We start from the raw sequence: 12118 nt of genomic DNA, 5'->3' as shown, positions 1-12118 counted from the left end.
CTTCTTCTTCCTCTTCCTCCTCCTCCTCTTCCTCCTCCTCTTCCTCCTCCTCTTCCTCCTCCTCCTCCTCCTCCTCCTCCTCCTCCTCCTCCTCCATTAGAGGACCTTATCCTCTTGTTCCCCTAACTGTGAAGCTTTACTGAGGTACAACCTTTTGGAAATTCAAATATTCAGTGTCTACTGGATTGTCTTTATCAACACCCTTGCTAACCTGCTCAGAGAATTCCAAAAGGTGGATGAGGCAGGACTTCTGTTTGTAGAAGCCACGCTGATATTCCCTCAGCAGCCTTCATTCCCTGGTGTGCGTGTTCCTCCGTTTCTGTTGGTAAAGTTCCAACCAGAGTGCCGGGTTCAGTGCGAGTTGGTGGTGAGGTTGCAGTGAGAGCCAGCAGTCTGAGGATGAAGGGCTCACCATTCCCTCAGGTGGGTGGGTGGGTGGGTTGGGGAAGGGGTACACTTGGTGCCGAGCGGTGTCAACCAAGCCTTAGTTGCTGGAGTGGCATCTGAGGGGGGAGGAGACTCATTGCCTCTCGGCACTGGTGTTGATGTGATCTGCAGGTGAAAAAAGCAGTCCACTGATCCACCGAGGTAGTAACTGTTGAAAAAAGAAATCAGATTGGTCTGGCATGATCTACTCCTAAGAAAACCATGCTGAGATTTAACAATCATGTCATGTCTCTCCAAATGTTCACAAACAGACCCGCTTTTTAACCTGTTCTAAAATCTTTCCTGAATCATCTCCCCCCCCCCTTTTAAAAATAGGTATAACCTTAGCCTTTTCCCAGACCAGACCCCCAGTAGGAGGCACTCCTACTGTTCTCCAGTAAAATAACAGCAAATTGCGATAACATTTAATGATAATTGTACGTCATACGTCGACTCTAGAGGAGCTTGTTTGCCTTCAGATAGAAAGATTTATCTTGGCACCAGGATAGCTGCTTTGTGCATCAGATTAAGTGGCCCATGAACACAAATGCCATAATAGAGGTCTTAGTCTTTGGTCCTTTTCTTGGGTAATGAAGGCAGCTTGGGACATGCTCCTCGGAAGGAATTCAAAGGACAGGACAGCACACCAGGTGTGCCTGCAGATCTATGCGGGAGCAGAAGCAGTTGCGGGGCCCTGGCATACGAACACAAGAGAGAAGCCAATGCTGGATCAGGCCCATGGCCCATCCAGTCCCACACTCTGTGTCACACAGGGGCCAAAAACACCAGGGGCCATCAGGAGGAGGTCCAGCAGTGGGGCCCCTCTGACCTCCCCCCCCCCCCAAAAAAAAGGGAAAACCCCTGAAGGAGAAGTGCTGGTTCAAATGGAGTCCAGTCAGGCACCAGACATGCTGCTGCAGGAGGGAGGGCCTCTGTGGCTCTCCCACCCCAGCACGTATCTGAAGGATTTTCAGACTGATGGAGTCATGGGTAACATCCGGGGGGGGGGCAGAAAAAATATTTTTGTGTTCTTTCCCTTTGAGGGCTTGATTTTTCCCCCCAAGTGGAAATGCTAGGAGACTTAAGGAGAGCACCAAGAAACTCTTGTGACATATTTTTATTTTGGGGATGAGTTTTTAAGGTACGGTTATTCTTACTCAAAATGTATAGTTAATAAAGGTATAGACTAAAGAGTTCAGCGTTATCAGGGCTATAAAATTTAACTTGATATCGAAATATGCTGATAGTCCTATGTGTTGTGACTTGAGTGATTTTGTCCAGATTGGTTACTGTAAATTTAGTTGTCTAATTTCAGCTTTTATTTTCCTTAACTCTTACATGGCAAAACATAAGATGTGTGTGTGCAAAGTTAGCATAGGGTACAGCAGTTTGTAGCTTTTTCTCTCGAGTACTTGGGTATATTTGCAATTTTGCTTTAGACTTTAAATTCCACAAGTACACTAATTAGTAAAATTTAACCACAGTGTTAGCCGCCCTGAGCCCGCTCGCGGGATGGGCGGGGTACAAATATAATAAATAAATAAATTAATTAATTAACTGTATTTGAGTCTGGTAGCATCAAAAAATGTCAAGGTTGTAAGCTTTTGAGTCAAAGTTCAGGTGACTCATGAAAGCTTATATCATTCAAAATGCTGTTGGTCATTAAGGTTCTACTGGACTCAAATTCACTTCTGCTACTACAGGCAGTTACCCCCTTGAAAATATGGTAAAATATGGCTCCAGAGTTTCTGGAAATGTTGTATCTTTCACCAGGAGAGGAAGCTTATTCTCTTTTCCTTTTGTTATTGGCAGTTCCTGGCTGATCCTCACCTGACCATTTCCCATGTGAACTATTCCTTGGACCAGGTACGTTCTATTGGGTTAGGGTTAGGGGTTGTCAACCAGTTCAGAACGCCGTCCTCGAAACTCTCCAATCCGGTTTTACTCATCTATCTCTGTTCACTACTCTCAACAATAACTCTCTGTAGAAAGTCTCCACCAGCCAGTACAGTCTACCACAGCTGGGCCCATAACCCTATTGGGTGTTGTAAATAAGAAGCGGGAGACTGACCAGTTATGAAGGTGCCCAGAGAGTTTATATAGTTATAAAAGTGAATATATACAGAGATATTTACAGGCTATTGAACAGCATGTCGTGCCTTAGTCTATGAGAACTGAGTCCCCTCCAGCTTACTAAGCTGATAGCTATTATGCTAAACCCCAGCCAATCTCTAACAAGGTGATGTAATTGCTAGCTCTAACAAGACCTGAAAGAGCAACACCTGCTAGAAAACACCTGGCTGTAATTACATGATTACTAGCATGACAGCTAGGTCTGACAAACAGATCAAACTGATCTATAGTAACTGCTTGCTACCTCTATCCCTCTGACATATATCTCAATACGTTCTGCCTGTTTGCAAGTCCAGCCTAGTTCCAGACTTCCGTGGAGGACAGAGACCTTCCCCTCCACACGTGCACCGGCTGGATACCTAGAAGAGCCGGTGCTGACTGAGAGCCTTGGGTGAATCCCGGAGCAGGCAGGCAGGCAGAGGAGTGTGCCTCTGCTCCTCTCGGGGCAGACACCAAAACCTCCCTTCCCTTGGTCCAGCGTGCTCCAGGTTTAGGGATGCCGGGATTGGTGAGGCTCTACCTGTTGCTTCTTTCCCTGGCTGGTAATCCCCCTCCCCACACACACATCCATTGTAACGAGCCCTCCTCCTCCTCCTTCTGATTTTGCAGTTCCAGCTCCTTTTCCCTTCGCTGATGGTGGTCGTGGAGCAGATCAAGGCCCAGAAGGTACCACCTCCTAACGGAGACAGCTTCTTTCCACCTTTTGCTCTTGTGCAGAAGCAGCACAAAGTATCCTCACCAGCAGGGGCTGGCTGGCTGGCTTCCTGAGGCAGCACAAATATTGCCAGTAGCTGACATGGTGCTGGCTCTTCTCAGCCTACTGGAATCGAGGAGTTTAAGATAATTTCCCCTGCTTCCAGGTTGGCAGGAGGGGGGAGGCCGGAGGGCCTCCTGAAGCTCCCCCCCCCCCCCCCCCCCCCCGAGGGCCCGCCAGCATTGGACCAGGCAGAACCTAAGATGTTTATGGCTCTGCTTCCTTTGCAGATTCATGGCTGTCAGATCCTGGAGATCGTCCACTGCTACAGCCGTGGTGGCCTGCCCCCTGTGCGAAGCGCCCTAGAACAGTAAGCGGCTTCTGCTGAGATCAGGCTGAGCGGGGAGCAGGCGGAGGCTGGGGAGGGTGGCCAGGTTTCTGGCTGCAGGGATCTCCCCCTCAGCGAAATCATCTCCTGCAAGTGCCGCTGTTGCCTGTCACGTTGTTTGCTCTCCCTGGATGGCTCTCTGCGGAGGTCCCTGTCCCTCTTAGTTTGGCCTGGCTGCAGCCCTCGGATCACGTGGGAATTCCTGTCTGCCGTCCAGTGTGGAGAGGCGGCCAGGGCAACGTCAGCATCTCCTGAAACCTTCCTCCATGCTGTCGCTGTTCACCTCTGTTCCAGGGTCTTGGCCATGTGTCACGCTGTCATGTACAAACAGCTCTCGGCCTGGATGCTGCACGGGTTACTCCTGGACCAGCACGAGGAATTCTTCATCAGGCAGGGTCCTTCTTCAGGGAGTGTCCCTTCCCAGCCTGAAGAGGAGGAGGAGGATCTGGGCATCGGAGGCCTGACAGGGAAACAGCTGCGGGAGCTGCAGGACATGGTGAGACCGCGGCCTCCCTCCTCTCAGGCCTTCCCAGGAAACCTGGTCCTCTGTCCCCTCGCGTGGGTGTCCTCCCTGCCCTCCCTAAATGGCAGGCAGGCAGGCAGGCTGCGGTTTGTGGCCCAGAAGGAGGTTCTTATCGTCCCACTTGGCCGTGGCCACATGGTTGCTCTCTCCCGACAAAACCTGCTTGGCGGGGAGGGTGCTGCCGACCTGGACCTTTGGCAAAGGTGGCTTGACTTTGGGCCCTCCGCGTGGTGGGTCTTCCATTCTCACCTCTCTCTCTCTCTCTGCACCCTCTGCACCGCGTCCAACCCGTGCCGTGGCAGCGGCTGATTGAAGAAGAGAACATGCTGGCCCCTTCCCCAAAGCAGTTCTCCCTGCGGATAGAAATGCTGCCCTCCTACATCCCCGTGCGCGTTGCTGAGAAAATCCTCTTTGTGGGAGAGTCCGTGCAGATGTTTGAGAGTCAGAATGTGAACCTGACTAAAAAAGGTAGAGCGACCCGAGTCGGAGGACTGGGGCAGGAATCCTTGGTTGCCTCGTTGGCCCCCTCATGCAGAGGGGCCCGTTTGTGAGCGTGGGTCTTTTCCGCAATCCTGCACTTCGATGGCACAGTGGAGCCAGAGCTCCCATTGGAGGGTGTGATCGCCGTTGGGGGTGGGCCCCTCAGTGGGAGCAGGAAGCAGCTGGGCAGAGATTGGGGACTCTGGCAGAGTCAGGTGTTGCCCGGGCGCCAGCAAATCACGAAAGAGGCCCCGTCCATCTCTCCCCCTCCCCCTCCTCCGTGTGTGTGTGTGTGTGTGTGTGTGTGTGTGTGTGTGCAAGGAGCTGTCCTCCATGGGTGAGTGCTTTCTCCCGCAGATCAGGGCCTGGTGGAGGTGCTCCGGAGACAGGAAGGGTTCCCGACCTGGCCAGTGATTGCTGCAGGACAGTCTAACAGCCCCTCACTCTGCTTCCAGCCCAGGAGGGGAGGGGTCTCTAGTCTCTCTAGTCCCTCCGATCGTCCGCTTCACTCCCCTCCTTTCTTTTCTATATTTATTGGGTTTTTAAAGATAATATGGACATACATCATCACAAATACAAACATATAAAATAATACCAACATACAAACATGGATTAGGAATATTTTCTGTATGATAACACAATCTAACATGGAAAACATTTAGAATATTTCACTACTAAACACACTCGGCTACTAGTACCATCTTACAAATTTGATTTCCCCTTTTGTTTAACATTTTGTTCAGATTAGTTTTACAGATTTTGAATTTGGCATTACAAATTGATTTTTCAAATCACCATTCAAAAGCAACAATATTCTCTCAAGGCAAAGAAGACAACGTCTCAATTTCGTTGCCGTTTACTCCCAGAATCTATAAATGTCTTATTTCCATACATTTTTTTTTCATTTTCTACTATTCTATTATGTTTAGGATTATAGATTCAGTTTTCCCAATTCACTTTGGAGCAGGAGTAATAGTCTTTTCAAATCATTTTGACTATAGCTTATTATTACATAACAATAAACGTATAAGATATCAAAACTAGCTACTCATTCTATACCACTACCTTTAAGATTCAAGTTATGCATTTTGCTAAAGTTAGTTTATACCTATCTTAATTCCAGGTTTAACTTTGCTCACTTTACATATAATTTACAGGTCTTTTCTACTAATTAGTACCAGTTAGTCCCTGTTGGCTTTAAATAAATGAGAAACAAAACCAAGAGGAAAGAAAAAAAAGGAAAATAATATTCATTCCTACCTAGTCTCTTTCAAACATTTTTAACCACTGTTAAGCTATTTAAGTGTGTGTGTGTGTGTGTGTGTGTGTGTGTGTGTAGATATAGATATATATATCCTTCGATTTATATACCACTCACCCCCTAAGGGCTCTGAGCGGTTTACATTATACATTTGATACAATTCCTACCTAAGGCCACACACACATACAATGGGGGAAGTGACTAACCTAACAGGCACCCTGAAGCGGAGACTTCATTATTGTGGTCTTTCTGCGGGCGGTCTATACAATACCCCATTAACAAATACTTTCCAGTAAAAACATTTAAGATTCAAATTACACATTCTGCTAAAGTCAGTTTATACCTATCTTAATTCAACGTTTAACATTGCTCACTTTAAATAAAGTTTTCAAATCATTTTTACTAATTATCTCCAGTTGGTCCCTATTAAATTTAAATATATGAAAGACAAAACCAAAAAGATAATATTCATTCCTACCTAATCTATCTCAAACTTTTTAAAAACACTGTTATACTATCTAATTCACTATACTATATCCCATTAACAGATACTTTACAGTCATTTTCCAGCAAAACATATCTCAGAGACAACAAATATTTCTATCCTTTCATATAACTTAATTTTTTCCCTATGTATCTGCCTTTTATTTTTTTGAATCAGCATGTCGACATCTCTCTTTGAATGTGTGGACAATTTTTTTCTGGCCTCCCCTCTTTAATTTTCAGCATTTCTAATTCCAGTGTTTTGTTTTCCATTTTAAATTTCCATGCACGTCTTTTGGCTCTCTTTTTTCAAGTTTTCTCCTTCCTTAGAGTTTTTGCACATTTCGTTTTAACTGTTGCATCTTTGAATAAGACGTTCTTCTTAAGTTCTTTTTCACTGTTTTATCAGGCAGAGGCTGAGTCTCTATGTACACCTTCGTTTGATAAACCAGTCCAGTCCAGTTACCTTTATTGGCATGTAATATCTGATAAACCTCCTTATTCTCTTCTGCACTTGGGGTACAATATCTCGGTTCTTCCTCTATCTCTGTTTCCATTTGTAAATTATCTGATTTTCCCAGTCCCCTTGCACAAGCAACCTCGAAGCCTTTCTGTATACCTTCTCTCAAAATTCTCAGGAATTGCTCAACAGTCAAATCCCCTACCTCCATGTTTTCGTCAATTTCCTCTTCCTCTCGCTCTGTAGTCGCCATTGTTATTATCCAGTTCAATTTAATTAATTCAAGTTCTAATAATGCTCCATATCAACCAGCCAATTTCTTCCATCCATTTTTAACCTTGCCAGAAAGAAACAACAACAAAAAATTCCCCCCCAAAAACAAAGAACACACCAACACTCACTCAGCTCCCGTTCGTCCTCTGGCCGCTCCGTTCCGTCGCTCCAGCATCGGGGCAAAGTTGGTCACACCCCCGCATTTGCCTGGTGCGGGGGTGGCCAAAATGAGCCCCCTGCTACTCAACCCCTCTCCTGGGGATCAAGCGGAGCGGGCGGCCCTAAAAGAGCAAGCAAGGAGCAGCCGGTTTAGGAGCATCCCAAAAAGGCCACCCGCTTCGCCACGGCACTTCTGGTTCCCCCGCCTCACTCCCCTCTTGATCCCTCACACACACACACACACACACACAGAGTTTGTTGCTCAAAAGAGGCTCTGTTTTCAGATGCGTTGCAGTCTTGGGGCTGTACTGTAAGAGGGGCTCTAGGAGGCAGCTGGGAGAAGAGCAAACGCTCCTGGGGTTAATGCCCGATCAGCTGAAAACCGAAAGCCAGCAGAGCTCGGCTGCTGACCCCCCGTTTCCATTGGGGGGGGGGTGTTTCCAGTTATCTGTGCAGGATCTGCTGCCAACGTGCTTGTTTTTGCCCGGTCCCATTTTCATTCTCTTTGGGTATCTAAAGCCTTTCAGCTGTCTTGTTTTTGCCCTCGCCAGGGCCTCAGGCTGTTCTCTCAGAGCTTCTCCCCTTCAGTCCCCCTCAGAGTTCCCCACCCCACCGGCCGTGGCCTCTCGCCGCTGGTTGCCTCGAGGTATTCGGGAGGAAAGGCGGGACTCCGGCTGAGGCCCCACCCGTGCTGGCCATTTCTGGCATCCCACCCATACTGCTGCTGCTGCTGCTGCTCTTGGGGCCCCATTCCATAGGACTGGCCTCGCGTCCTCCGGGAGGCACCGGTCATTGGGTGAGACGGAGCAGTCGGTTTGGTGTGGGTCTCCCTCCTTCCCCCCTGCTGCTGACAAGACCCCGCCCTTCCCTTGTGCCTCAGGGTCCATCTTGAAGAACCAGGAAGACACCTTTGCTGCAGAGCTGCACCGCCTGAAGCAGCAGCCGGTCTTCAACCTGGTGGACTTTGAGTCGGTGGTTGACTGGATCCGGAGCACTGTGGCCGAGGTCAGCATGGCGGCAGAGGAGCCTCGCTGGAGCAGGCCAGGGGTCCGTCCGGCCCAGCGGGCCACGTTTCACACAGCGGGCCACGTGGGAAGCCAGCAGACCAGGCCTAGAGACTCTGAGGCCTGACCCCTCTGACGTTGCCTCCGAGCACCGGCACCCAGAGGCCCAGTGGCTCCAAACTCCGTGCGGCTCTCTTTGGTTAGCCGCCGTTGATGGAACCGCCCTTCGCGAATCTCTCTAAGGTCCTCTTAAGGCCCTCCCTGGGGCTGAGTCCCACTGTTTAGTCACTTGTGGGGTAAGGACGTGTTCCCTTTCATCCATTCTGGATCTAGTGCAACTTCAGCTTCCAGAGTTCTGGTATTATGAAGGGAAAAGGAGAGAAAGAGCTTTGCCTTCAGGAGGCCCCCCCTGCAGCAACACCGCTGGGGGGAAGATGGCCACTGAGGGCACAGCTGGCTCATGCAATAGATGAAGACTTCGCGCACCGAGCGTGTGCTGGTAGGCAAGGGGGTGGGGTGAGTTTGCCAACTCCCAGGTTGGGGACTAGCTGGGGATTTGGGGGTAGAGCTTGCGGAGGGAAGGGGTATAATGCCCCAGAGTCCACCCTGCAAAGCAACCATTTTTCCTTGGGTGTAAGTCATCCAGATATTCTTATTATTAATTCTGAGGGGTCTCCAGGACCCACCTGGAGGCTGGCAACCCCAGGGTGGGTTAAAAGCTCATCGGCAGAACATCGGAACATCCGCATTGGACGCAAGAAGGCCCCCAGTCCAGCTCCGAGCGTCTCCGTAGACAGCACTGACCTTGATGAGCCAGCAGGCAGCCTCTGACGGGCCTGTCTGTCTGTCTCCTCTTGGGGAGAAGAGGCGGCTTCCCCTCTCAGCTGGCTTGGGAGACCGATGGACCTCCTCTCTTACTTTTCAGCACTTATGGAAGCTGATGGTAGAAGAATCAGACCTGATAGGACAGCTGAAGGTAAATACAGACTCCCTCCTGGACTTCGGACGTCCCCTCCTTCCCCAAGAGGCTGGAGAGGGAGACTCGGTGGGAGACCTTGACGCTTCCGGTGTTGCTCGCTTCCCTTTCAGATTATTAAAGACTTTTATCTCTTGGGCAGAGGAGAGCTGTTTCAGGCTTTCATTGACACCGCGCAGCAGATGCTGAAGACCCCTCCCAGCGCAGTGACCGAGCACGGTGAGGGTCAGAAACGGCCCCGGTGGGGGGGGTTGGGCTGTCTGTCTATGCCGTGGGATGCCTCCGTTCAGCCACGGATGACCCGGTACTTACAGGGCCGGGAGAGCCGCCCAGGGGGCTTTCCTGCCTGCTGACGGGGCCTTTTCTGCCTTTGTCCCGCAGACGTCAATGTGGCCTTCCAGCAGTCGGCCCACAAAGTATTGCTGGACGACGACAACCTCCTTCCTCTCCTTCACCTGACCATCCATTACCATGGAAAGGAGCACAGAGGTGGGTCTGGCTGCCACAAGCCGCGCCGAGAGTCTTCCTGGCCCTTGTGACCTTCGGCTGCCGCTGTGGGATCCATCAGAGCCAGGGAAGGGGCCGTCCCCCTCCGTCCGCAGGGCTGGAGTCCAGACCCCAGCTGGATGGTTGCGGGGCAAGTGGCCCTTCCTCTGCCTTGGCCCCCGGCTGTAAAGCAGGGGCTGCTCGCCGGGTGGCTGTGCTGCGGAATGAGAGGGATTCGGCCCAGTCCTGTTAGTGGTTCTCCGGTAGAAGCAGGAGGGGGCTCTGTGCCCGTCGAGTCCAGCATCCCGCTTTTACACAGATGGCAGCCGCAGCCAGGGAGGGCCGGTAAACCAGGTCAGGCTTCCCCTGCTGTTGCCTCCCAGCCCTGGGATTCAGAGGTTTGCTGCGTCTGCCTGTGGAGGTTCCCCTGACTGCCCATGGCCAGTAGCTGGGGGTGGACCTCCTCTCTCTCTCTCTCTCTCTCTCTCTCTCTCTCTCTCCCTCTCCCCTCTCCCCTCTCCCCTCTCCGTGGATCTGTCGAATCCCCTTTTCAAACCATCTATGCTCACGGCCATTCTTATGTTCACTGGGAATCACGAGTTTTTAAAAATAAAAAAGCTACTTTCTGTCATCTGTCCTGAACCTATTGCTCATTAATTTCACTGGATGTCCACAAGTACCAATATTATGGAAGAGAAAAAATTCTGTCTGCTCTCTCTACCCAAGATATAGTTTTACAAACTTCCGTCCTGTTCCCCCTCCCCTTAGTCTTTTTCCCACCCCCTGAAATAAGAAAAGGCTGTTGTCCTAGGAAGGTGCCCCAACCCCTTGATCATCTTGGTGTTCCTTTTCTGTGCTTCTTCCAAGCTCTGCAATATTTCTTTTGAGAAACAGCAACCAGTTCTGTACATAGCAATGCCAGATAAGGCCATGCCATAGGTCTGTGCAGGGATATTGCACTACTGATCACCTTACTTTCAGTCTCTTTCCTAATAATCCTGGACATGCCTCCACACACAGCACTAAGCTGTCATTTGCATTGAGCTGTCCACCACAGCGGCCAGATATTTCTCAGTCCTGGCCTGTTGAGACCCCATCGGCATATAGTCGGGGTTCCCAGAGTGCATCCCCTTGCTTACACTTAGCACCCATTGGGCTTCGTTTGCCACACTGTTGCGCATACACCATCAAGGGATCATCAAAATAGTATGTTGTAGGTTATTCCTGGTCTAGACAACAAGAGTCACAATTCTCCATGGAGGAGGAGGAGGAGGAGTCCTCCTCTCTCATAAGCCGTCTCTGCCCTCCTCCTGACGGAGGGGGCCATCCCAGAGGATGCAGAATACCCTCCTGTCTCTCCTGAAGACAGGAATTTATGGTAAGAAAAATCCCACTCCCTCCCCCCACCCCACCCCCCGCAGATCAGTTCCAGCAGTCTGCCTGGGGCTGCACCCTGTTACCTGAAGGCACCCTGCCTCAAATGAGAGCTGTTCCCTGGGTCTTCTGTTCCAGATGTTGCTCAAGCGCGTGACACCCCCTCTCGAGAATTGTCTCCCCATGAATCTCCCACGTCAGGCTGGGCTGCGCTGGGGCTCCACTACAAAGTCCAGTGGCCGCTACACATCCTCTTCACTCCAGCTGTCCTGGAAAAGTGAGTGCTGCACTTCTCCTTGGCTCCCGTTGGGCGGCCGTGGCACTTGGCCATTGGCTTGAAATAACCGCTCTGGCTGAAGTCTGTTTCCAGGCCTGGGGACCACCACCACCCCCCTCCCCGGCGTGTCCTGGGAAGAGGAGAGGCTTCCCTGCTCTGTGCAGAGTCCGTGTTTTCTGCCAGGGCTCCTTGCCAAGGGCTTGGCTCAACCACGGTCTGCACCCTCTTCAGGTACAACGTTGTGTTCAAGTACCTGCTGAGTGTGCGGCGAGTCCAGGCTGAGCTGCAGCACTGCTGGGCCCTGCAGATGCAGTGCAAGGGCCTGGAGTCCAGTCGGACCGATGCAATCAAGTGGCGGATGCGGCATCACATGACTTTCCTCGTGGACAACCTGCAGTATTACTTGCAGGTGAGGGTGCTGGGCGGCCCCGCCTTCCTTTGGGAGGATCGGCAGGCAGGAAACAGGCTCCGTCTCTCGTGCTCTGTTGCTTCTCTTGGGTTCTTTGGATACCCTTTAGAGCTCCAGTCCAGAACTGCTGATGCTCCTGTTCCTTCACCTGGACTCTCCCTTTCCCCTCCGAGATGCCCGTGGCCCGGACAAAGGTGGCATTTCCTTTTCTGGCTTCCTTGTTTCCAGGTGGATGTCCTAGAGTCTCAGTTTGCACAGCTCCTGCAGCAGATTAATTCCACCCGTGACTTTGAGAGCATACGGCTGGCACAC

The 12118-nt window shown here is 50.8% G+C and overlaps 1 protein-coding gene across 1 annotated transcript in view; it reads left to right on the top strand.

Annotated features, from left to right (window-relative positions):
* The window catches only part of TUBGCP4 (tubulin gamma complex associated protein 4), a 22208-nt gene that overhangs the window by 3097 nt on the left and 6993 nt on the right, over nt 1–12118 (top strand). The window contains exons 4-15 of the mRNA XM_015410397.1: nt 2239–2292; nt 3169–3225; nt 3544–3623; nt 3936–4137; nt 4467–4632; nt 8161–8285; nt 9210–9260; nt 9374–9479; nt 9642–9749; nt 11259–11397; nt 11629–11806; nt 12035–12112. Coding sequence (XP_015265883.1) covers nt 2239–2292; nt 3169–3225; nt 3544–3623; nt 3936–4137; nt 4467–4632; nt 8161–8285; nt 9210–9260; nt 9374–9479; nt 9642–9749; nt 11259–11397; nt 11629–11806; nt 12035–12112 — 1344 coding nt within the window. The remainder of the gene's footprint in view (nt 1–2238; nt 2293–3168; nt 3226–3543; nt 3624–3935; nt 4138–4466; nt 4633–8160; nt 8286–9209; nt 9261–9373; nt 9480–9641; nt 9750–11258; nt 11398–11628; nt 11807–12034; nt 12113–12118) is intronic.

Source organism: Gekko japonicus, unplaced genomic scaffold (genome assembly GCF_001447785.1).
Source record: "Gekko japonicus isolate JY-2015 unplaced genomic scaffold, Gekko_japonicus_V1.1 scaffold1830, whole genome shotgun sequence".
NCBI classification, from domain to species: Eukaryota; Metazoa; Chordata; class Lepidosauria; order Squamata; family Gekkonidae; genus Gekko; species Gekko japonicus.
This window is presented reverse-complemented; position numbering and strand designations above follow the sequence as displayed.